Source organism: Choristoneura fumiferana, chromosome 14 (assembly GCF_025370935.1).
Source record: "Choristoneura fumiferana chromosome 14, NRCan_CFum_1, whole genome shotgun sequence".
NCBI classification, from domain to species: Eukaryota; Metazoa; Arthropoda; class Insecta; order Lepidoptera; family Tortricidae; genus Choristoneura; species Choristoneura fumiferana.
This window is the reverse complement of record NC_133485.1, coordinates 3,466,876-3,492,694: the sequence shown is the minus strand read 5'-3', so window position 1 is coordinate 3,492,694 and position 25,819 is coordinate 3,466,876. Positions and strand designations below refer to the sequence as shown.

At 36.3% G+C, this 25,819-nt stretch overlaps 1 protein-coding gene and 2 long non-coding RNA genes across 3 annotated transcripts in view; 1 reads left to right on the top strand and 2 right to left on the bottom strand.

Moving 5' to 3' along the window:
- LOC141434775 (uncharacterized) overlaps positions 1-25,592 on the bottom strand; it is a 113,664-nt gene extending 88,072 nt beyond the window's left edge. Inside the window, exon 1 of the long non-coding RNA XR_012452096.1 lies at positions 25,560-25,592. This is a non-coding gene — a long non-coding RNA (uncharacterized lncRNA). The remainder of the gene's footprint in view (positions 1-25,559) is intronic.
- On the top strand, positions 188-4,970 carry LOC141434897 (uncharacterized). Its single transcript, XM_074097384.1, has 2 exons — positions 188-1,580; positions 4,876-4,970. Exons 1-2 carry the CDS (start codon positions 518-520, stop codon positions 4,968-4,970), a joined length of 1,158 nt encoding a protein of 385 aa, XP_073953485.1. The 5' UTR covers positions 188-517.
- Positions 9,050-10,391, bottom strand: LOC141434756 (uncharacterized). Its single transcript, XR_012452095.1, has 3 exons — positions 10,170-10,391; positions 9,904-10,035; positions 9,050-9,306 (listed from the first exon to the last, which is right to left on the bottom strand). It is a non-coding gene; the product is annotated as an uncharacterized lncRNA (long non-coding RNA).
- Positions 25,593-25,819: the final 227 nt, after the last annotated feature.

Sequence of the window (25,819 nt, the reverse complement as noted above, 5' to 3'; positions counted from 1 at the left end):
CTATGCTATCGTTTATTTCATTGGTAATCATTTTGGGGCTATGCTACATCATTTATCGAATGTACAAGAAATGTCATCATAAGTGGATATCAGCTGAGATAAATCGACATACGTTGAGAAGATCGTTTTTCCGGCAGCCAGCCACCATCGTCCAGGGGCAGACACCTATGCCCACTGCGCAACCGAGGGTGTATTCAGAGGTCGTATAGAAGAAAAAATTCTACATCAAACATCTTTACATAATCAAAAATTACGGAAAACATGCCATCATACGCGACATTTTATGAGCAACAACAGTGAATACAGTGAATAGTTCGGAAAGTGATAGTGATTCCGCGGTATAATATAAAGACATTTTCGGTAAGAAGGACCTTCCAAAACAAAACTGTAAGTGATACTTGTAAGGGACTTAACTCGAAAAATTAATTAATGTAATTAATGAATAATTATGTTATATAATCATGGTATATAACCAGTAATATAATAAAACAGCAGCGTCTATGTTTCATGCATATCTATGGCAATTACCTTAGAATCATTATATAATCAATTAAAGGACATAAGGGTATATTTAATTAAAATAGGGCCTAGTCGAAGAACGGGACCTATATTAGAAACAAAGTCTAGTGAGGCAAATAAAATATATGAAACATATCAAAGCTCATTAGAGAAAATTGATCAAGAAATTAAGGCAGGAAACATAAAAGCTGACTGTGTGCCCGTAATAGAAAATGTTTGTGAGAGAATAGTAAATTTATATTATGAAATATTGGAATTGTGTAACCTTGACGTAAAAAATATAAGTTTAGAAAACAACGAATCAGAGTCAAACGCAACCATGTCTACCTTTGACTTAAAGACTGCTCTTAGCTTGTTACCTAATATGACGAATGAAGAATCAGTTACAAAACAGCTCATTGACAATATTGAGTATTACGATTCAATACTAACACAAGCGAATTGTAAACAAAGCTTAATTAACTTTGTATTAAAGAGTAGATTGTCTCAGGCTGCTAAGTTAAAACTAAAAACCGAATATGCAAGTGTGACAGAATTAATTACAGATATGCGATCGGAGCTATTACCCCAAAAGGCAGCTCCAGCTATTCAGAGCAAGTTACAAAATTTAAAACAGAATGAGTTATCAGTTTCAGATTTTGGGAAACAACTTACAGAATTATTTGTTGACCTTACGATATCCCAAGCCAGCGGCAATAAGGATTGTTATAAAATATTGAAACCTTTAAATGAGAAATACGCGATAAAACGATTCGCCGATGGCTTACGAAATCGTAGGCTAAGCACTATTATTTCAGCGAGAAATTATAGCTCCCTTAAAGACGCAATACAGGCAGCTCAGGAAGAGGAGGTGTCCACAACATCCACCTCAGGCGAAATATTTGGTATGTACAGGCGGAATTATTTTAATCCCAATAGCACACGTTCCAGAAGTGGTTTTAGAGGCTCACGAGGAAACAACAGGTTTTCATCCTATAGACCTCGAGGACATGGAGGTCAGTACCGGGGTTCGAATCAGCCCTCTACGGGATTCCAAAGACCTCCACGCCGCCCAAATAGAGGTACGTTTGTTAATAGTAATAGGCGTTATCAAGGCACGCGTAGACCACATAACATGAATTTAATGACCGAGTCAGGAACTCCACCTCAGGATGCGCCAGAGGAAAATTCCTCAAATCGGTTTTTTCGTGATTAAACCAGAGCATCAATTATTAGTTGGTAACAGTAATTGCTACATAAATATTGCATCATCCCATACCTGTGATGAATCATTATCGTTCCTAGTAGATTCAGGCGCATCCATATCGGCATGGAAGTATAAACATGCTCTAGAACAAAATATTCCAATCCATAAAGAGAATGTAATTATAAATGGGCTTGGTGGTAAAGTTTCAGCAATTGGATATGTTTATCTTACGCTTTATTTGGGAGAGCATACAGTTAGTCACAAATTTTATGTTTTTAAAACATTGCCTATTCAGTCGAATGGAATTTTAGGACGAGATTTTTTAAACAGATTTAAAGCTAAATTAGATTTTGAGCAAAATAACTTAACTTTACTTGTGAAAATGCAGACAATTAGTTTACCTTTTACAAATGACTGTAAAAATAAGTTTATTATCCCTAAACGATCTGAATCAATACATTATATACAAACACAATTAAAAGAGGAAGTTTAGTCTGTTCATCGGAAATACAAGAAGGTGTATTTCTAGCAAGCACGGTGGCCACCCCAATTAATGGAATAATACCAGTAAAGATACTTAACGTGACTGAGAGCGATTTAATTTTACCAAACATTGCACCAAAAATTCATAAGCTATCTGATTACAACCTATGTTGTTTTGAAAGCAACACTAGCAACGCTAACAGGGTAAAGAATGTTTTTTCACAGTTACAATTAAACCATTTAAATGAAGAAGAGCGAACGGCCATCGAAGCCGTCTGCGCGAAATATGCCGATATATTTTATCTTAAAGGTGATTCGTTACGGACAACTGACGTATATTCTCATACAATAACGTTGAAACCCAATACCAATCCTGTATTTACAAAGCCCTACAGGTTACCTTTTAGTCAGAAAGCTGAAGTAAGAAATCAGATTAATAAAATGCTTGGTGAAGGCATCATTGAACCTAGCAAAAGTGATTGGTCGAGCCCAGTGTTACTAGTTCCGAAAAAAGCAGACAAAAATGGTCAAAAACAGTGGCGTTTAGTAATCGACTATCGTAAATTAAATAATTGTATCGAGGACGACAAATATCCATTACCTGATATAACCGAAATTTTAGAATCATTATCTGGCAGCATTTATTTTACTCACTTAGATTTATATCAAGGTTATTACAATGTGGAATTAGATAAAAACAGTAGAAAATTAACAGCTTTTGATTCAGGAAGATATCAGATGACAAGAATGCCAATGGGTCTTAAAACGAGCCCAAGTTCATTTTCTCGTATGATGAACATTGCGTTAGCAGGATTGCAGTATGAAAAATGTCTGATTTATCTAGATGATTTAGTAATTTTTGGTCGAAACTTAGACATTCATAATAAAAATTTGCAAGATGTTTTTGACAGATTAAGAAAAGTCAATTTAAAACTCAATCCACAAAAAATGTGAATTTTTAAAAAAGGAAATTCTTTATTTAGGTCATACAATATCGAGTGAAGGCATTCTACCAGATCCAGACAAAATAAATACAGTAAAAAATTACCCATGTCCAAAATCTACAGACGAAGTGAAAAGATTTGTAGCGTTTACAAATTATTATCGAAAGTTCATACCTAACTTTGCCAAAATAGCACAACCATTAAACGCATTATCAAAAAAGAACACTCCATTCCTTTGGAACGCAAGTTGCCAAAAAGCTTTCGACAAGTTAAGAGAACTGATTACAACGCCACCTGTTCTTGATTATCCGGATTTTTCGGAAAACAATACGTTTACACTACAGACTGATGCATCAAAAAATGCTATAGGGGCAATATTATCAAAAAAAATGGCAGACCAATAGCTTTCGCTAGCAGAACTTTGAACAAAGCGGAAATAAATTATCCAGTAATTGAAAAAGAGCTTTTAGCTATAGTTTGGGGAGTGAAATATTTCCGTCCCTACTTATATGGGCGATGTTTTAAAATAAAAACGGATCATAAGCCTTTAATATACCTCTTTAATATGAAAGATCCGTCAAGTAGACTTATGAAATTTAGATTAACTTTAGAAGAATATACATATACAGTAGAGTACGTAAAAGGTTCAGACAACGCGGCTGCAGACGCATTGTCTCGAATTTGTGTGACATCGAATGATTTGAAAGAGATGCATGACAGTGTAGTGAATGTCATGACGCGAGCTCAAGCAAAGAAAATTGCAAGTAAAGATTCATTGATTGATATGATACCCACAGACTTAGGGTCTGATCAGCCCAAAATCGTGAGTACGCATATTAAATCAAAAGAATCAGTAGAGCTCAGATTTATTGACTATAGTAGTTTAGAAAAAATAAGAAAAGAGGGAATAATAAGTAATGAGACAAAAGTTTTATGTTACGTGAAAAATAAGAAGATAATTTTTATAAAATACTCCAACTCTGTATCACAGATAACGCGATGCGAATTTGTGAAGGAGTTAGATAATATGTGCGCACAAGAAAAAATAGATGAAGTTTGTATAATAAAAAATGCAGATAATAAAATATTTATAAAAAAGTTAGTTGAAGAAATAAAAAGGCATAAAAACCGGTCCGGACCACGAATATGTATCTTGAATAATGTACAAAGAGTAGAGAGTAAAGATGACAGACGTGTCATTCTTAACGACTTTCACCTTCTACCTAGCAGTGGCCATGCAGGTATAAGGAGGATGTCAAATAATATACGAAAATATTATTATTGGCAAGGGTTAGAAAATGATGTCAAAAATTTTATAAAACGATGTGAAAAATGTCAACGACAAAAACATTCTTTACCAGTACGGGAACCTATGGTTATTACCACCACAGCGAATACAGCATTCGAAAAAATATATTTAGATCTTGTAGGACCTTTAGATACCGATAATTACAAATATTCATACATCTTAACAATACAATGCGAACTAACTAAATATACAGAAGCTTATCCCTTGGTCACGAAACAAGCACAAGAAGTAGCACGAGTATTTGTTAATAATTTTATCCTTAGATACGGAGTACCGAAAGCCGTAGCCACAGACAGGGGAAAGGAATTTATGTCATCAACATTCGAAGAGGTATGTAAACTACTACAGATCAATAAACTGAACTCAACAGCCTACCATCATCAGTCCATCGGAGCACTTGAGGTAACTCATAAAAATTTAAAGTCCTTCCTCAGGATCCAAACTGATAATCATCCTGAAGAATGGAGCCGATGGCTTCCCTTTTGGTGTTTTGGCTATAATACAACAGTTCATTCAGAAACAAAATTGACCCCTTACGAATTGGTTTTTGGAAAATTGTGTTCACTACCAAATAATTTACTTAAAAATATAGACCCACTGTATAATTTTGACCATTACCCGTATGAGTTAAAATATCGTTTGCAAGTGTCACAGAAAGAGGCAAAGGAAAACATTGTAACCAGTAAAATAAAAAGAAAACTAAAGTATGACAGTTATACAAACCCTGTAACATATAAAGTAAATGATTTAATTTTAGTAAAGAACGAAATAGGAACAAAGATGGACGCATTGTATTCAGGTCCATATAAGGTGGTAAGAGATATATCTCCGAATGTAGAGATAATTAAAGATGGAAAATTGGATACTGTACATAAGAATAGAACAAAACTATTTTATACATAATTTTTATTTTAACCATGTAATATCTTATATTTACAATAAGAAATGTATAAAAAAAAAAAAGTTATAGTATAAACATTTTTTTTATTTTTGTTAAATGGAAGGTGTAGTGGTAAGACCTATGTACCTAGCAACCTTATATATAATCGCATTTACTCATCAATAGATCCAGTCTATAACCAGAACTCGAGTGTTTCATTCCTCTCCCTGTAGCAGACTCCATATCGATGGTGGAAGTCTCAATTGGCGTAAGGGACAAAATACCGAAAATCACTTTTAAACATAGAAAATTAGAGTTTTTTTTTCTCTGTCGATTGGTAGTATTCAAGTTACGATACGCCCCTTACTTTTGATGTTATCAACATTTATTATTTAAAATAAAATAGCTTAAGGGACATGATATAAAATATTTGAGCTGAAATATGGCGTAAATGTATTATTTTTTTAATATTTGGTCGTAAGGGGCTGTGGCAGTCTCATATGTCCTTTACGACTCGGCTCATGTCGTTAAAAAAAAACCAACAATATAATAAAAGGGCGTATGGGTCAATTATTGTTTCATTGCCCTTTACACCCCAACATTTTATAACGAATAAGATAAAAAAGCAAGAAGTTGTTGGGCGTAACCTTACCGCCTGTACCTATATCTTGTACCTAACATCAAAATACTAACGCGTCTACCTACCTTCCACGCGCCGAGCGTTAGCGCATTGCACATTCGGTCAGTCGTGCCAGACACGTCAAACACGGAGGACGTATTTGATTGACTACGTTTATTCTTTGTCAACGCGCGTATTTTTTTATAAGATGCCAAAAGCAAAACAAAAAAAGAAGATTAAGTTGATGGATCCCCTAATGGCTTGACGTCGAGCTAACATTTCCGTAATGGAATTTCAGTCAAGGATGTTGAGGTAAATTTCTCTTAGCTACTTTGTTTATTTTAAGCTGTCCTGACAGATCCTAATAAAGGAGTGCCCAGCAGTGGGACGTATATAGGCCGAGATGATGATGCATACATAATAATAATTGGCCTGTATAATTAATTATGTATGTTGAGGGTTAAAAATGGTATAATCGGAACGTCGTAAGGACATTAAAAACAGCAATTTATAAAATAAGAAATACTTTTATGGCGTAAGGGTATAAAAAGCAAGAGCTAGAGTAAATTGTCGTCGTAAGGGCAGTAGCAAACAGACATTAAAAAAAAAGGTGTAATTGGTACGTCGTAAGGGGCACTAAACAACAGCAACTTATAAAATAAGGAATACTCTTATGGGCGTAAGGGACATCAAAAGCTAAAACTAGAGTAAATTGTTAGTCGTAAGGACAGTAACAAACAGACATTTTAAAAATTGAGGTTACTTTATGGGTGTAAGGGCACTTAAAGTAAAATACCTTGCTTGCTTCTTTTAGTTCATTAAAATACCTTGTTAATGTTAGGTCGTAGGAGGCATCAAAACAGATGGTTTTTAGAACTTGTAGTGATTGAAACAACAACTCAAGCAAGCATACTCCCAAATGTGCAAGAAATAGTGCAAGCAAGCGTGCAAAAAGCATGCAGTAGCATGTAAGCAGCAAGCAAGCAAGCATGTAAGCAACCACCTAAGCAAGCTTGCAAGTGAGCATGTAATTTTGTCAATCAAATCAACAAACATGCAATTTTATTGCCCTGGGTTAGATGAACATCGCGGGTTACCCCGATCCCGCGATGACCGGTCTATGGTATCTCCTCCAGCGCTCATGAAGCGGGCTGGCGTCCCACTCCCTCACAGCTGCAATCAGTGTGTTAGAGGAAGCATAAATAGTGCAACATGCATGCAAGCAAGCGTGAAGCCAGAAGGCAAGCATGCATGCAAACAACAAATCAAGCAAGAATACTCCCAAATGTGCAAGAAATAGTGCAAGCAAGCATGCAAGCAAGCATGCAATCAAACATGCAAGCAAGCATGCAAGCAAGCAAGTAAGCATGTAAGCAATAATGCAAGCAAGCAGAGTTAGTACGCCAGTGGTGGTAGTGAAAATCATTTCATCATCATCGTCATCAACAACATCATCAGTTCGTTTATCGCTACCCCCCGGAACTATGCTATTTTCCGGGATAAAAACTTATTTACTTGGCGATTTTTAACAGCTGCAATATCTTCCTTGACCCTCTCAGCTATAAACAAACAAGTCAGCCATAGCCGAGCATTTGTAGGAGTCGGGCCAAACCACTGGATTGAGCTTCACAATCCAAAATTCTGTCCACGGAACGTCATTTCTACTCAAGAATGGTACGTGAAGCAGTTGAAATAAAAAAAGCATAAAAATGTCAACCGGGACGATGGATATAAGCTTTCATCTTCGTGGAATCCTGTTATTAATAAGTGTCGACGTCGGGATGAGTGTTGTGAGTCGGTGTGATGGAGTGACAAATAAAAATCACCAAGTGCGGGTAGTTAGTGATACGAGTGCTGGTACTCTTAGTGATCAAGTGCGGGTAGTTCGAAGGACTCGCGCTGCTAGGCAGACTTGACACCCCACACTTCAGTCTACTCGTGACCACGGCCACTGCAATGTTGCCGAAACGTCGAGGTAAATATTACTTGTGTGTGGTGTGTTAGCGTGATAAGTCCCGTTGGTGGTATTTTGACTATGAGTGAGAATCACGAAAGTTTAAAACTTTATAAAATTTATTTGAGTTTTATTTAACTTTTAACTTATAATGTCCATTTAAAGAAAATGTTACAAATTACATATTTTTTAAAGGGACGTGCAAAATTATGGCTGTTGCGCGTTATTTTAAATAATTAAAGTGGTTCTTTGAGTTAATTCACTATTTTTTTTAATTTTTATACAGGAACTTACGTCCAAATATGTAGCAAATAAAATATAAAATGTCCTATAAGACCAAAAATCGGTTACTACATTATTTATTTATTTACGGTTTATGGGTGTAAGGGGCTATGACACCCGTATGTCACGGGCGTAAGGGACAGCTATTTTTCTTATTAAGCTTTTTACGAAAATGTCTATAGTATCACGTTGAAAAGCAAGAAAATTCAAGATTTTACGTAATTATAACGTCCTGCTAAGTTAAACATTAACAATGCTGTGAGGGTTTGAAAATTACCAAAAACTTCTTTTCGCTCTCCTGAAAAGTAGCATTTTGTCCCTTACGTCAATTGAGACTTCCACCATCGATATATTATTGCCTTATTTGTTACTTGATTATAGGAAATATTTTCTATGAGAACAAATTTTCTTTCACTTTTCCATAATATGCATTGAAATAATTAATTCAGCTCATTAAATACACTGTTTTAATCAATTCGTTCATCAGTTTCTTTATAAATCATAATATACTATTAAGTTGCTGTTTATAGAAATAAGCATTAATAAATTCAAAACTCGGTTCCTGCACGCATTGAAGTAGTGACATCTCTGGAAACGCGGTGTCATCAGGTTATTGTTTAAAAAGCTTTGATCACGCTGCATACAAGTGTAGTTATAAAGTAAAGTAGGATGTTTAGCTATTTGACTATAGATGGCATTATTACTGAGCTGAGACCGTGACTGTGGTGACCTCTAGTGAGGAGCGGTGCGTGTGTGTCAAGTTATGGGTTATCGGGCTATATTCGGAGAGGTTCTACTACTCACTAGTAGATGGCGCTGTTTTTCTAATTTAATGAAACCACCTGAGATTAATTAAAAGAAATTTTATTCTCCTTTTGTAGTTTTACAGGCAAAAGCAACTAAAAACAAGCCTAATAGGACTATTGGTTTGATTTACTAGCAAAGCGTACATAAGTAACTTAGAATATTTACAAAAATGCGTAGGCTAAGAAACTCTTCTAAGGCTTCCCAAGTTTTCCTGAAAATCCCATTAAATCCTTTCTCCAATCCTGATTTCCTTCCATTTCCTGTTCCTCGTGCTGCCGTAGGCAATTTTGATTGTAAAATCCATAGGAAAGCACTGAAGTTTCCTGAAATATAAATTTATTTGAAATCGCTCTAATGATATCCTGGATATAGCATTCTTGTTAAAAATACAAGTTAGATCTGAGTACTTTTACTTTAATCTCATCCTAATAGTGACTCTGATACAGAATAAATAGGTTTAGCCCGGATCAAACACTCAAATGATTCAAAACTAGTCATCTTTCAGTTTGAGAATTTTAACCCGAGGGCTGAAATTTTGTAAAGGCTCATATTAATAATTGTTTGGTATTTATAATCAAAATCTTTATAAATTCCATCCCTCCTGACTTATTACAGTATGTCTATATGATAAATACCCAAATAAACCCTATAGATTTTGATCAGATAACAAAGTGAAATTTTCAGGAGTGTCAAATTTTGCATGTTGAATAGACCTTATGATTAAGCTTCGATCCATGTTTTCATTATAAATCTGTTCTTTCTGCTGTCCATATACTATAATTAAACATAAATTACCTCAAACAATTAGCCAAATAAATCACTATTAACGTTTGAAAATTTCCTTACTATGGAGTATTTTGCCTAAGACATTTTCACTATTAGATTTATCTATAAGTATGAAATTCTTATTAAGTTCTTACCTGAAAACGTCGTGAACAATTATAGGAGTAAAAATGTGTCGTTCCAATTGGAATTTCTTGACATCCCATAGTAGTGAGGAAAATTAACCTATAAATGGAAACGCTTTTGGTCCATTATTTCTTGGATTTTATCTGAAACATAAAAATAATCTTAGTACATAATAGAGGCTACTATTTTACACAAGGAAAATACACTTTACCAGAAAAACAGCTTTTCTTTTAGGAAATAATCATAGCAAAACGGTTCGAATAAAGCATAGACTTACCTCTGTCTTGATGTGTCATTTTTTCCACCGTTGAAAGGGTTTTGCACTAAACTAATACTTGATTTTGGTAGTTTAGGAGTTTAACTAGTAACTTCAATAATTATAATTGCATTTTGTTTAGTATTTGATATCAAATTCCAGTTAGACTTTCGAGTATCATTTACTTGACAACAGCTGGTTCGAGCTGTCTGAGATACGGTTTTAGTAAACATTAATGCGCCTAAGAGCTAGTCCGGTTAGAAATTTCATGTTTTTTTCAACTAAAATTCAATACTTAATTATTATCATAAATAATTTAAATTCAAATAATGTATTATCTTATTTGTATAATGTTTCCTAACTTGAAAATTTTACAGCCAATAAGGAACGTGAGATTTATAAATAGCCAATCGGAGACCGAATATAGGCTTGACGAGAAGAAGTCTATTAGAAATTACCATTGAAATAATTTTTTACCACTTTTTAGGGTAACGTTTCATATTTCGACAGGCTTTTCTTTGACTTGCTCTGGTTATGTATTTATTCATTTATTTGCTTGTTTGTTTGGTTGTCCATTTGTTTGGATCAAATCTTGGGAGCTGGGTTTGGCCAGCTTCCGACGCAGGTTTGATTGACTTTGGGTTTGGCGTGCTTGTGTGGGATTGGTGACAGCACTGTGCTCTGGGATGCAGCGGTTTTAAGAGTATCAACGAGCACAGTCAACAAAACAACAAAAATCACATAAATTGTACTAAAAATACGAAATGAAGATTTTTCGACTAACTACAGGAATAGTTGTCTTGTCAAGTCAATTGGGAAAGCAATTGATTCTCTTAGCAAGTTGATATTTTGCACTGGGCAAACGTGGGGGCTGGAGCCCGGGCCTTCGCGTTCTGAAAGGAGGCCGGAGCCCAGCGATGGGACGTGTATCGGTTTGCATGATGATGATGATGAATTTGTTCAGTGTTGGAGTTTTCGATTTGTTGATGGCAATACAGGAGGAGTAGTAGGGAGGTGTAAGTAAGATATGTTTGAGAACCCCGTTTCCGGGAAGAATGGAAGTTTCTAGAAGCCTCGAGGTTATAAAAAGCGATGCGCGAGCGGGCTCGCTCACTTGGGTTTTTCCTTCTTCGGCTCTCGGCGCGTAAGCAGAACTCTGCCCGTCATCAGCGTTGTGAATACCAGGTGGGATTGTTTATTTACCTTATCAGGTAAATAAGAGGTAAGTGAGCATGCTTTTGTATGGTTAGGGAGTATGTCAGATTTGGGAGAAGTTTTTGGTTCCATCCTACGTCAATTCTGTCTGTCAAAAGGTCCTTTTTCTTATTAGATTATAGAAGTGCTTGTTAAAAGTCATATTGGAACCGAGAACTTTCTTAAATCAGACTATACTGCATTAGGGCGTGAGAACCGTAGGAAAATCTTTAGGGAGACCTAGGGACCACGTGTTTAACTTTACGTTTTGTGTGTGCTTTATATGTGGGAATGCACTGCGAATGCGTTTTCTGGTCATAATTTTGCTTCATTGTATGGATGGGATAGTGTCTATCACGAGAATTACTATCTACATCTCTCACAAGTCTAACATTGATAGACCTAACTGAGCTAAGAATTATTTGCCTCGAGAATGACATAACCCATTCAGACAATTATTTTGTGTCCTGTGACATGTTTTGCTCTATTATTACTTATATTATTTGGTACCTGGGCCAATCAACTTTTTTACCGACACTAATCTGTCCGCGACATTTTTCAAACAATTGCAGATTTTTGTAAGTAAACATGTTTTTTCTGTAATTTAATTGATGGTGTACATGAATACATGCCATCCTACGTAAGTTTAAGCTATTAAACCGTGAAATATCTTGTTGGAAGTACGATTTTTTGGTAACGCTAGAGACAATTTTGGTAACGCAGGAGACGCCAAAAGTGTCGGTAAAATAGTTGATTGACCCATCTATGCATTATATCACACCATATACCTACACTCACTTCACACTGTAACTTTAGTTATTTATTGTGTAGCTCTGAATGGATTAGAATCGGCTTATACAGCATTCTATGAACTTTCAGAGTGAGGTAATTGTGAGAACTGTAGTCTCTGTAGACTAATATTGCGCAGTATTGGGTTACAGAGATGAGGTAATGCGGAGCTGCCTTAATTTCATAATAATTAGAATCCGTAAAGTCTTATCTGGGTACTTATTGTCCAGTAAGCGATCATAACTCATCAGTGTTTCATTTTAGGGCTCCATTGGGCTATTACCTGGCCCAACTAGAGTCTGAATTTCGTCATGTTCGAGGTTGGCTCTAATAGCTTACTTTGGGCGTGTCGGGTTCTTACGGATTAGGTGGAAGGCTTGTGGACGGTAATCCTAGTGATTGTTTGCCACCGGCTATTTCACCCGTATTTGTAGTCTATTAGTGAAGGCAGATTGGAGAATGAATAATGGTTTATTACACTTGAGCTGAGTTAGGCTGACCGGCCATCAGTAAAACCTGTGTAATTTAACATTTTCAAGCTCTAAGCTGAAGTCATCACTAAGAGATGGTGCTTGATTGGGCCTCCCTCTGGGACCCCCAATAGCGTAATAGCTCTTAACTTAAAAGCTTGCTTTGTGATGTCAGAGAATCTCAGATTGGATCTGGATTCCCTGTTATGACAAGGTGAGATCTGTCCTCTTGTGTTCCAACCATATTATGACCATTTATTGGACTAATATGTACACCTATGATCTATGACTACTTGCTTTGTGAAGTTGGGGAAGCTCCAGGTAAGGTACTGGTTATCTGAGTAAATGAGTCTTATGCAATGCTTATCATTTATCTCCTGGCAATTCCTTTGTCTATCATAACCCTACCGCTCCTTGTGAGTAACCTGATTCATAATGATATTAAACTTTCTTATGTGTTCAGGCATTGTAGCTGAACTCTACATCCAATTTTACTAAAATGCTTATTCATGTGTTTGTGTACTGTGTATGTATACACGGATATTCACAGCACACTATACAAATCTGTGGTGGTATGGTGTCATGTCATCCACAACTTATATCTAATTTCCTCACTTTGAATAATTGGGTTGGCTGTGGGTTGCATTTCAAAGTAGTCATGACATTGTTGATACTTACATTGGTAAGCGGAGATGCTTGATGAAAAGATTTGTCTTCCTTATGGCTCCATATTGTTTGAGTGTGGACACTTACTTCAGGGTTGATATGTTATTATATCACCAATCTTACTTCTTGTTCAGGGCGACTGGGATGGTTGCGGGCCGCATTCCAAAGTAGCTGTGTCATTGTTGATAAAGTCAAAGTCAAAGTCAAAGTCAAAGTCAAAATATCTTTATTCAATTTAGGCTATAACAAGCACTTATGAATGTCAAAAAAAATCTACCACCGGTTCGGAAAAACCTCTGCTGAGAAGAATCCGGCAAGAAACTCAACGAGGTATATATATATATTTTTTAAAACAGATTTACAATATTATTAAATGATATGTATACTTACATCACAAGTATTTAACACAACTTTATTTTTAACACAGTAGGTTCGCTATTTGAAGGGATCGCTAATGCGGATCGGAATTATTTCCAAATATCCCTGTCCATGATATAATCATTAACTTTATAATACGCCTTTGATATTAATGTCTTCTTGACAATAGATCTGAATTTTGTATCCGTTTCATTTATAATATTTTTTGGAATTTTATTATAAAACGTATGCAATTTCCCAGAAAAGACTTTTTGGTTTTAGCCAGTCTGTAAGATGGAACTTTAAGCTTCCCTGTGTTTCTAGTAGCCTTTGGCTTATCGACGTTAGTGGGAAAATCACATATGTTCTTCCTAACATACATGATTATTTCAAAAACATAAAGCGACGGCAGGGTTAGGATATCTGTTTCCTTAAAAAAAGATCTTAAAGATTCACGCGTCTTCAAATTATAAATTGCTCTAATTGCTCTCTTTTGTAAGATAAAAATTGACTCAATGTCTGCAGCAGATCCCCATAAAATAAGGCCGTACGAAATAATGCTATTAAAGTAAGCAAAATACACCAACCGTGCCGTCGCCACATCGGTTAGCTGCCGTATTTTCCAAACTGCAAAAGCAGCAGAGCTCAATCTACCCGCGATTGCTGTGACGTGAGGTCCCCACTGTAGTTTAGAATCGAGCGTTATTCCTAAAAATACTGTTGATTTTACAAATTCAATAGTTTGACCATTTAACTTTATATTAGAAACTGAATTCGAGCTAGATGAATTTATCAACGAGAATTTAATACATTTAGTTTTCTTAGGATTTAGTAACAAATTATTGGCAGCAAACCATGCGGATATCACGGACAGGGTTTCATTGGGCTCAATGAAGTCGGTATCTTTTCTACTAACCTTGAACAGTAAAGACGTGTCGTCAGCAAACATAACTATACCCGACTTTTGGCTTACCATATAAGTAAGGTCATTTACATAAATAAGATACAGGAATGGGGCAAGAATGGATCCTTGAGGCACTCCCATTTCGACCACAGATCCCTCCGATACCGTTCCGTTAATCGCTACCTTTTGCTTTCTTTGTGTGAGGTAAGATTTAATGAGTTCTAAAGCGAGGCCACGAATGCCATAAAAATTTAACTTACAAATTAAAGTATCATGATCCACACAATCAAAAGCTTTCGAAAGGTCGCAGAATACACCTATAGCGTCATGTGATTCCTCCCAAGCTTGCAATATGAATTTAACTAAACTATGACCCGCGTCTGTAGTAGACCTGCCTTTTGTGAATCCGAACTGCTGTGGATGCATGATTTTATGGGTATTAAAATGCGAGATCATTTGCGTCAGCATTATTTTTTCGAATATTTTGCTAAACGCTGATAGGATGGACACAGGACGATAATCAGAGGGATTATCTTTATCACCTGATTTAAAATAGGAACTACTTTACTATATTTCATCAAATCTGGAAATACGCCTTCATCTATACAGCTATTAAATATAAATGCTAAAGTTGGAGCAACGACATCTAAAATGGAATGTAGAACCTTAACTGAGACGCCCCACAAGTCTTCCGTTTTTTTTACTTTCAATAATCTAAAAGTCTTAATGATGTCACAGGGAGAGACATGCGTGAATTTAAAATTACTTAAGTTTGGAATAGATACATTTTGTTTTAAGAGCGATTCAGCTAACTTTGAGGAAGACGCGAGACATTTTGTCGTTTCGATGGGGATTTTAGAGAAGTAGGTATTAAACTCGTTAGCTACTTTAACCGCGTCCGTTTCTAATACGTTGTTAATCTTTAATGATATAGAGGACTCCGCGTTTCAGTATTTATAATTTTCCAAACTGTTTTAATTTTATCATCAGAGGACTTAATTTTATTAGTAACATGGGCTGCTTTTGCTTTATTACATATAATTTTGAATAATTTTGAATAATCCCTGACATACTGGTGGAAACGTTCATCAGTGGTACACGATTTCTTATCATAAAGATCATATAAGACGTCCCTACTCCTACGTATTCCGGGTGTAGCCCATTCATTGAATGATAGTTTGTTTCCTATTTTAATACGTTTTTTACTACACGTTTTATCGTATTCCTCGCATACAGTATTTAACAATATCTTGAAATTTTCGTTTGGATTTTTAGTATTTACTTTTAAATTGTTTACTTTTTGCGCGATGTTTGTTTTGAGACGGTCAAGTCTTTGTTTGTTCAACGGCCTAATTTCTATGGTTTGATTAACACCGCCCCTAGCCCGAGGTAACTTCACTGTTTGAGCTTTGTGATCCGATCGTACTCCACTGATAACAGCTTTTTCTAAATACTTACAAGTTAACCAAATGTTGTCAATACATGTGGCCGAAGTGGTTGTGACTCTGGTGGGTTCATTAAATAAGAAATTTAAATTAAAAGATTTTAAAACAGAAATAAACTGGTCTTTTTCAACGGATTGTGATAAAATATCGATATTAAAGTCCCCGCAGACCACCAGCGCTTTATTACGTTTTACTGATTTCCTTAGAACATCTTCCATAGTATTTATAAACAAAGGAATACTCGAGTTTGGTGGTCTATATATACATAAAATTAAATACTGTTCCGTTTCCGCAGAAGCGATCTCGCATACACGTTCAACAGAAAGGCTGGACAGGTCTTTGCGTTCTTTGAACTTTAAACCATTTTTCACTAATATGAGAGACCCGCCACCTGCTGCAGATTCTCTGCAGAAGGCGCTGGCTATTGCATAATTATGTACATTAAATTGCATTGAATCTTTTTTTAGCCAGGTTTCTGTTAAGCAGATAATATCTAAGTTTAACTTTTCAGAGAGTAATTCTAAATCTAATATTTTGCCAGTGAAGCGATTTATATTTTGATGTAGAAATGATAGACTACTTTGCTTCTCTATTGTCGGTGTAGGTAGTTTAAAGACACATTCGCGCTTGAAGGTGTCGTCCTAACAGGGCCGGGGAGGGGGGGGTGATTTCCGAATACGGAATTAATATAACATGCTAAGGATTTAGCAAGCTTGTCGAGGGTCAGTCGGTAGTCACTAATAACATTATTAGTGTCAAAAAATAAAACGTCACTATGACGGCTCGTCATCTTAAACAATAATTTGTTTAAACGATATAAATGATTATTGGATTTATTTAGAGAAGCAGAATAGGGAAACGCACCTATAATAATGTTTTTAACACCTAGTTTTGATAGTAAATCGAACCCAGTTTTTATGTCCGAATACCTAACGTCGGACCCGTCACTTAACATTATTACAATAATTGACTGCTTAGTCACCTGAGTGAGCATAATTTTTTCAATTATTTGTTTGAATGAGGCATTAGGCATACAGTTATTTATGACACAGCTGTTTGATATATTATTACACAATAATTTGCCCAATCCCTTTCCTATCCTATCAGAAAATACTAGGGTTTTATTAACATTCTTACAGATATTTCCATCATTACCTACAGATATGTCACAGAAGTCCACGCTGCGGGTGGGTAGCTCGGACTGATTATGTAATTTAGTTTGCAATGCGCTCTCGCGCGCTAACAAAGAATTGACGCGCTGTTCGTTATATGAACATAAATCAACAAGCTCGTTCGCGGCCAAAATGTGTTCACTAATTTGATTTTGACATAATTCGTATTTGCTAGTTAAGTCCCTTAGGGAACATTCTAACCGATTTATTTCTTCCCGTAGCCCGGACGTGTCTGTGACATAAGCATACCTACTGTGTTGTAATTTTTCATTACATGTTTTTAGCTCGTTTAAGATACTTATACGATCTTTATATAAAATTGTATTTTTATGAACACTGTGATGTTGTTTATATAGTCTTTTTGATCTTCTTATGAACCTGTTTAATTTAAGATATTTTTTAAATTTATTATGACTTTGAAAAACACTGATGTAGACTCAAAAGAAGTGTCCTTAGTCAAATCTATTACAACCGGTGACCAGAAGAACCTATTGCCGGTCGTGTCGAGGAGACGTTTGGTGCTGGCATTATTTCGTCATACAGCCGTGGGTGTTCTCGGCTTCTTGGCGTTCAATCTGTTCCTGTAGTTGGCGAACAAATTCGTGGGAGGCGGCGAGCTCATACTCGAGCTCGTCTACTCGTTGAAGTGTTTGCTCGTGAACGTCACAGCACTGTTGTAATTTGCAAACTGTCTCCAGTAGTCGGTCGCGTTGTTCTTCAACATCCGTGTACATCACATCTAGGTCGGCTAGTTCGCGTTTAAGTTCGGTGTTCTTTGACACTATCTGCTGATGCTGATGCTGATGATACTTACATTAGTAAGCGGAGATGCTCAGTGAAAAGTGGCTTGCCGTCTCAACCCCCGACTGTTCTGGGCAAAACCATACACTTGTCATGTCTGTTACAGCTTGGCATTATCACAAAACTTTGTAATTCACTGGTTTTGATCTTTTTAGACATCCCAGTGGTTACACAACTAAAACCTGTGTATATTGCACAGATATGCAACATATGAATCAAGCATTGGTTGGATTGGATGTGTTTCCTTCCACCTTTTTACTATTTTTGGAATTGGGTTTACTCATTCCATCTAATCTGTCCTCTTTTGAGTTGACTAGCACCGCAGTTAGTGCAGTAAATGTAAATCATCCTCCGGGTTTTTTACCAATCGCAGGCGAGTGTAAGGAGGGGACAGGGGGCTAGGAAGGTGGTCCCCCGGGTCTCCGTGGAGGCCCGTTAATTTCTTCCAGTCAACTCTTATCCTTTCCCGACCCTTTAAACACTCTACTTACTTACTCACCCATATTACACTCTATTTTCCATATTACACTCTATTTTCACACTATACTAGTTATATGTATTGAAATCCAAGTATCTCTAGCTTAAATAACTTAATTTAGACACATTTATTGCGCCCTGATAGATATCTTGCTTATTACAGACATACCACATAAAAGATCATTGGGATTACTAAAACAAAAAAGTACACAACGTAGGATCCTGACTGTTAGATGATCACAACTTATTATGGCCAATTTAATTAATAATTTCCTTTAACATAATGTATTATTATTTTATATTATGATAAAGGAAAATTCGCTCCAATAAAAGGAGAAAGAGAGAGGCGGGTTTCCTCTCTCCCTCTCTACCACTCAGACACACTGCTCTATGGTGTAGGGCCCCATCCGTTACATCCCGACGTACAACCATACATTCCTATCAATTATAAATATAGTAATGTCAAATTATCTATCTCTTCCATCTACGGTACGAGTATCTTATACGACTTAAAAGCTAGTTTAGTTAAGACGGCTCCTAGCTAAGTTTCGTTAAAATCGGTTTGTCTGTTTTTAAGATATTTTTTATGTAACAAAAAAACGAGCAGACGATTCACCTTATGTTAAGTGATTACCGTCGCCTATAGACATCCGCAGCACCATCAGGACTGCAGATGCGTTGCCAGCCTTGCAAGAAATGGTACACTCGCTTTTTGAAGGTAACCATAGCGCAGTGAGTTGGAAAAACCTCGGCCGCCAAACTGTTCCATAAATTACATGTGCGAGGTAAAAAGGAACACTAAGGGGCTGTTTCACCATCCATTGATTAGTGTTAACTGGCGGTTAGGGGTGATGCTGTCTCTATTTGTTTTGTTCGAATAGACGGAGACGGCATCATATTTAACCGTCGGTTAACGCTAATCAATGGATGGTGAAACAGCCCCTTAAGATAACTAATAATAATAACTTTGAAATAACCATGTCAAGGGTTTGCAACTTTTCTAATTTATTTGATTTTAGTTATTTAGTTATCTGTATTACTTGTTATGCGATACTAAGGGGCTGTTTCACCACCCATTGATTAATTATATTTGACGGATAAATGTGATGCCGTCTCCGTCTATTCGAACAAAGCAAACAGAGATGGCAACACATTTATCCGTTAAATAAATTTAATCAATAGATTGTGAAACAGGAGATAAATATAGGGTCTTGTATAGAAGAACCCTGAATGCAAGCAAAAAGAAATGAACATCTGCGTAAAAAATGCTCATTAAATTGTATGTTTATAACGTAATCAAACCATTCACATTATCTGACACTGTATTATTAATGGCAGTGCTAAATTCGATTCAATGTCTCAGGCAAATACCTAAGAGCCGGTGCAGGAAACGGGGTAATTGCAGGTACAAGGGTGGCCAAGAAATGGAGGAAACAGTTTCAACTTGGTTTAAGGACTTTTTTATTATAATATTTATCTACGGAATATTTTAGCATATGACCATATGGGGTATTTCTGCAATACCCCTGGTGTTGCAGATGTTTATGGGCGGTGGTGATCTCTTACCATCAGGAGACCCACTTGCTCGTTTGCCATCCAGTCAAAAAAAAAAAAAAAAAAAATGACTGAATCCTTGTAACAAAACACAACTGAAAAAGTTTTTATGAAAATTTTGGAAATCAATTTTCACAACATGTACATAAGTAGATCACAATTTCGTAAAATAAAACGTCACAAGAGTAAAATTCAGACACACCTAATTGAGAGCAACGTCGTGTATTTTAATTTCCCAGGAAATTGTATGAAAACTTTCAGATATTTTGATGACAATACCAACTTTACAAAGCGCAAAGACATGTTTTACTCTGTGTTTGAGAGTTGGGATTATTAATTCAAAAATTAACGAGAGAGGTACTGACAATTGAGAACGTAGGTTTATTACAAGCTTTTATTTAGTTTCACCTGTTCCGTTGTCTGTCTGTCTGTCTGTCTGTAATCAAATCTTGCAAGTTAAATTCGACCAAATTTCAGTGGTTGGATTGACTTGAAATCTGGTACTTATGTAAATTGCGTGACATATAATAATCTGGTAGTGACATCCTGGTAGTCTGGCCAGGATCATCTCCACAGGACGGGACTCTTCAACGTTTAATGGCATCGACGCTAAATTTGGTATGCAAATGTAGTTTGGGTGACAATACAAGTATTAAACAACAAAAAGTACATTTAGCAAAAAAAGCTTGTACTAAAAATGAAATGTTTACCAAAAACTTATTTTGTTTTACGTTTTCCATAGCGCAAACATTAGCTTCATATTTGTTTAGGGTTTCATAATTCATTCTGAGAGTTGTATGTTGGTAGACCTGGCCCTATAAGTAATACGATATTCAAAATTCGGACTTCGTATCTTGCCGTCCCGCTGTCGCTAATATTATTTAATACGAGTGTGAGAGGGACGGTGCGATATTAACTTCGATTTTCGAATTTCATGGTAGCCCCCCTGACTGAGGTATACATACAGGCTGGAGATGCCCCTTAAAAGAAAAAAAAGTATCGTCATAGACTCCTATCCATTTGTCATAGTTTAATTATTAAAAAAAATATTGTGTTCATTTTTTGAATGCTACAAATGTTGAAATAAGTGTACCTACGATGGGTCAACCTATTGGATTCCTATGCCACCATAAAGACTATCATATCATGGGACAATTGACACCAATTGATCCAGTCCCAAACTAAGCAAAGCTTGTATTATGGATACTAGGCAACGGATAAACATACTTATATAGATAAATATATACTTATGTACACTATACGTCCAAGACCCGAGAATAAACTATCGTATTATTCATAAAGGCAAATATCTGGAACGGCCGGGGATCGAACCCGGGTCCTTTAAGCTTTGTAGTCAGGTTTCTAACCACTTTCTCTCTCTCTCTCTATGGGACGCCCTCAGACTAGGTGGAGCGATGATCTTCGCAAAGTGGCTGGCGCGAACGGGATGAGAGTGGCCGAGGATCGTGCTCAGTGGCGTGCAATTGGAGAGGCCTATGTCCAGCAGTGGACTAAGATAGGCCGATGATGATGATAAAAATAATAATTGAAGTCGTTAAATACGAGAGATACACATCATAAATGCAACTATATCTCTTAAAGCATACAAATCCCTATAAAAAGTAGTAACAACCAAATTTTAGGAGGCAGATAAGTAAATCTCTCGGCTGATTGTACGCGGACATATTCGGACCAAGAAATATGACACTAATGTCAATTCCAACAGGTCACATTCGTAGCTCTGACAGCTCCATTTCAAGCCTCAAAAGTGAATAGAAGATGCACTCACGTACGGTTATACAGTATGCTTTGTGAATACGGTAATGTAATACCAACGAAGTCAGTACGCAGATTACCTACACGATTCTCTATTATGCTGTCAGTCCTGCACGACAACTGGTTTATTATTATTGTAATAATGGGAAATTTGCAAAAATAATAACAAATAGTTTTCGTGTTCTAGGCAAATTTAATAGCGCAAGATCATCATCATGAATTAGGTATTTTTGTCTACTATTTACATTTGCTTACATCTTTTGGTACAGATCGTAAAATTATTATTTTATTTATGTGAAAAAATATTTTATAAGGCCAAATTAATGGAACAAACCCTTAATTTTTTCAAGTTTTTTTTAATTATATTTTTTACAGAATACGTTGGTCATCTAATTAATGTAAAAATGTATATTAAATTCAAACTGTATCTGACAACCGCCGGAAAAAAACAAATGATTTTTTTAATCTACACAAACTAATAAATAAGCTAACAAATATTGAACCGGCATTGTAAAACAATCCAAATTAACAACTCATGTCCTTTGTTTTTTTTATTTTTAAACATGAATGCTTAAGTAGGTTAACATAATGGCTAATGCATGCACAAGTAGCGTTTTGTAATGAAAATTTATTTTCAGTTTATCACTGAACTAAATCAGATTTAGTTCCTACAATGCATCAACATTGGCAGGGACCCAAAGGTTGCCAGAAGATAGCACTTAACAGACAAGGCAACCTGTTGCCTACATCTATTACGTGTTTGAATGTTATGTCCGATACTTGTGCTCTTTATCGCAATAATCGTGACTTAGGTATCATACTAAACAAGATGTTTAATACGCTTTACTCGAATCAATCAAAAACTTCTTTTTCGCTTCGACTTGACGCGTGAAATATAATTTTACTTACCTACCCTCTTGTTCAAAACTAAAAGGTGGTTCGTCGGAGCAGTCAACATTAAAGCAAAAATAGCAATAGACGGCTCGGAAGGAAACCCTAAAATCATACTTCCTTCTCGCTCGTTTGAGACAAGTATGTGCGAGAGAGTAATATGATTTAGGGATTGAACTTTCGAGCCGTTTGCTATATAACTATCAAGGTATACTCGAAAGTAAAGCCAACTCTATACGAACTTTACCAGTATAGTATACCCGACTGTATAGCAAGTAGGTACAGCTCCAATTTTCTAGTTTTTTCATCGCAAAAAACAATTGAAATGGCCCCAATAAACGGATCGCACGGACACCCCACTTATCGGAAACAGAGCTCAAGTTTTAATTGAAACCTCACAGAGATGCGACTGTGAAATTTTATTGACCATTACACTGAGTGTTATCGCAGGGGATTGTACGGTCTTTGGAACTACGGTTTTATTTCATGTTGGAGGTTGGATTTATGCTAAATCGTGGACGCATTTTTTGCTGATTGTGCGGGGCAAGGGGAACTTTAAGTTGAATTTCGATGGCATAATGCGATCAATGCATGAAGATAGTGTTTCAAAAGACTCTTACACTTTTTAACCAGTTTTAGCCTCCTGGGTCCTTGCGTATTTAATAAAAAACTAAATAGTCGCCGACACGTTAAGTCCTTATGTACATCATCTATATAAACTTAGTCTAAATTGCAAGATTTACTTCTTACAGAACTGAATATTAAAATTTCCTTTAAAAATAACACAAACGACAGAAGATTCAGGACTCTAGGCTAAAATTCTATACAATGCGCATGCGGCTTTCGTTGGTAGCATACAATCCTCTCCTGCAAGGGTAAAACAGCTCTTTCGCCCCCAAACCAAGAAGTAGATCAAACCAAACCCCCAAAACCCAAACCCTATTAGTGAACTAAAATAATTTCCTTGCTCACCCGCGACCTTACGATAGCTAAGCTTATGCAAAATATGCGTGTTCATGCAGTTCCTCCACCTCCACACTGTAATAAAGAACACACACAAATCACACAAACCCATCTATCACCACCACCACACTACACTGACGCGTTTCGAACTCAACCAGAGCTCCTGAGTTGAGTTTGAGCTCTGGTTGAGTTCGAAACTCGTTAGTGTAGTGTGGTGGTGGTGATTGTTCTTACAGTGTGGAGGTGGAGGAACTGCATGAACACGCATATTTTGCATAAGCTTAGCTATCGTAAGGTCGTGGGTGAGCAAGGAAATTATTTTAGTTCATTGATATGGACCTCCGCAAAGTAACGCCTGATTCAATAAATTATTTAAACCCTATTAGACCAAATATAAAACTAAAATACTGAAAAACTAGAAATCATTTTCAAAAATATTGAAAATTAAATAACATTTAGGCCTATCTAGACCAAAGTAGCCTTTAAGCATTCTAGTTTTTCGAGCCTTCCTTAGAAGAAAAGAAGGGATACAACTAAAAGAGAAAGGTACAATTATAAAATAGATAGCACCCTGTGGGTACCGATTTTGTGCAATGTTGCCCCGTCAAAGTCAGGCATGATTAAAATGTTAAGAGCTTTAACTTTAAAAAGGCTTGAGCGTTAGAAGCTGTAACCTTTTTCTGCCTAACTTATATAGGTATAGCCCAGTTCTAAACAGGACTGAAAAGCTTTAAATTTGACTAAAACGCTCGAGAGTTGCCACCCAGATTTTGTGTCATTACTTTTTTTGTAATTTTTTCTTTAATTGTATACTGTGTAGTTTTTAAGTATTTTATTTGTAATTATATTATTATGTAAAAATGACTTTCTGCCAAGTTTCTTGCGGCGCATTCTTCTTGGCAATGATGGTCTTTCCGAAAGCGCTGGTAGTTTAAAAAATGACGTGTAAAAAAGTGCCCATTGCGGCCTATTTACTGAATAAATGATTTGAATTTGAATTTGAATTTTTGTGGGAAAATCGGGTTAAGAAGTGGCCAATTTATAATTCCAAAGATCTGGCTATCTGCGTATCAAATGCACACACACAAACATGCACGCATGCATGCATGCACACATACACAACACACGTTTTTTTTATACCACGTCGGTAGCAAATAGGCATGCGGCCCGCCTGATGTTAAGCAATTACCGCCGCCTAAGAATGCATAAACCTTTAAACTTTCACATTAAATATATTATTAGCAAGATTTTTACTTCTTCGTTCAATAAAAGTCCTCAGAGATATTTAAACTGTCTTAAAAATATTAAATATCCGAAATTCTTGCGGAAACCTGTAGCGCTTTTTACTAAACGTTTTCTTAAGCTCAAATAACTTCAAGCAGCCGTTTCAAACAATCGAATAAGCTGAGCTGACTTCAAGGTAAGTCTGAGCGAAGCAGCGAATCCGTAACAGCTGCACTAAAGAAAGTTTCTCAAAGCCCATAACTTTGAGGGCTCAGAAAGGATTGCGTTAAGAAGGCCCGCTGATTCTAGCTCTGCCAGATCACGGGACCTACCATGTGATTTAAACTATAAACCTATTAACTCAAGATTATGCAAAGTTACTAAGTACTTCTGAGACAATATTGCGACAAGTAAGTTCCCGGAGTCCTCAGTTAGTATTTTTAGCATGACGATGAATGATGGATGATTATGTATGTACGTAAAAGGGAAAAAATCACATATAATAATAATAATAATATCTTAGGACAATTACAACAATTGACCTAGCCCCAAACTAAATAAATAGGCAAAGCTTGCAATGGGTGCTAGACAATGCAATATTCGACTGGATGGCAAACGAGCAAGTGGGTCTCCTGACTGCGGTATCTAATGGTTTACGCGTACAAAGCCGCGGTTAAGCACTATACCAGGCGCCATATAAATCTGCCTAAAAGTTAATTACTTAATACTCAGTTTTGACGCATTTTTGAGATACATTTTTTATGCGACGTCTTTACGTTACTCCCGGATTGTGTTCAAATCGCTTAACGGTATAGTGCCTATTAATTATTGGAATTATACCTTTATAGTTTTTGTGGTACTAGTCAGGGCAATGAACTTTTAGGCAAAGTTAGGCGGCGGAAGGTATAGTAATTAATTTATAATATGATTGAAGCCGTGGTGGCCTAGTGGTTTGACCTATCGCCACTGAAGCAGAGGGTCGTGGGTT

What these genes read in the sequence shown, in the direction of transcription:
- LOC141434897 (XM_074097384.1), top strand. Translation starts at nt 518, where the DNA reads ATGGCAATTACCTTAGAATCATTATATAATCAATTAAAGGACATAAGG. An exon ending in TCCACGCCGCCCAAATAGAG is followed by an intron (nt 1,581 to 4,875) that starts GTACGTTTGTTA and finishes GTCCTTCCTCAG; the next exon opens with GATCCAAACTGATAATCATC.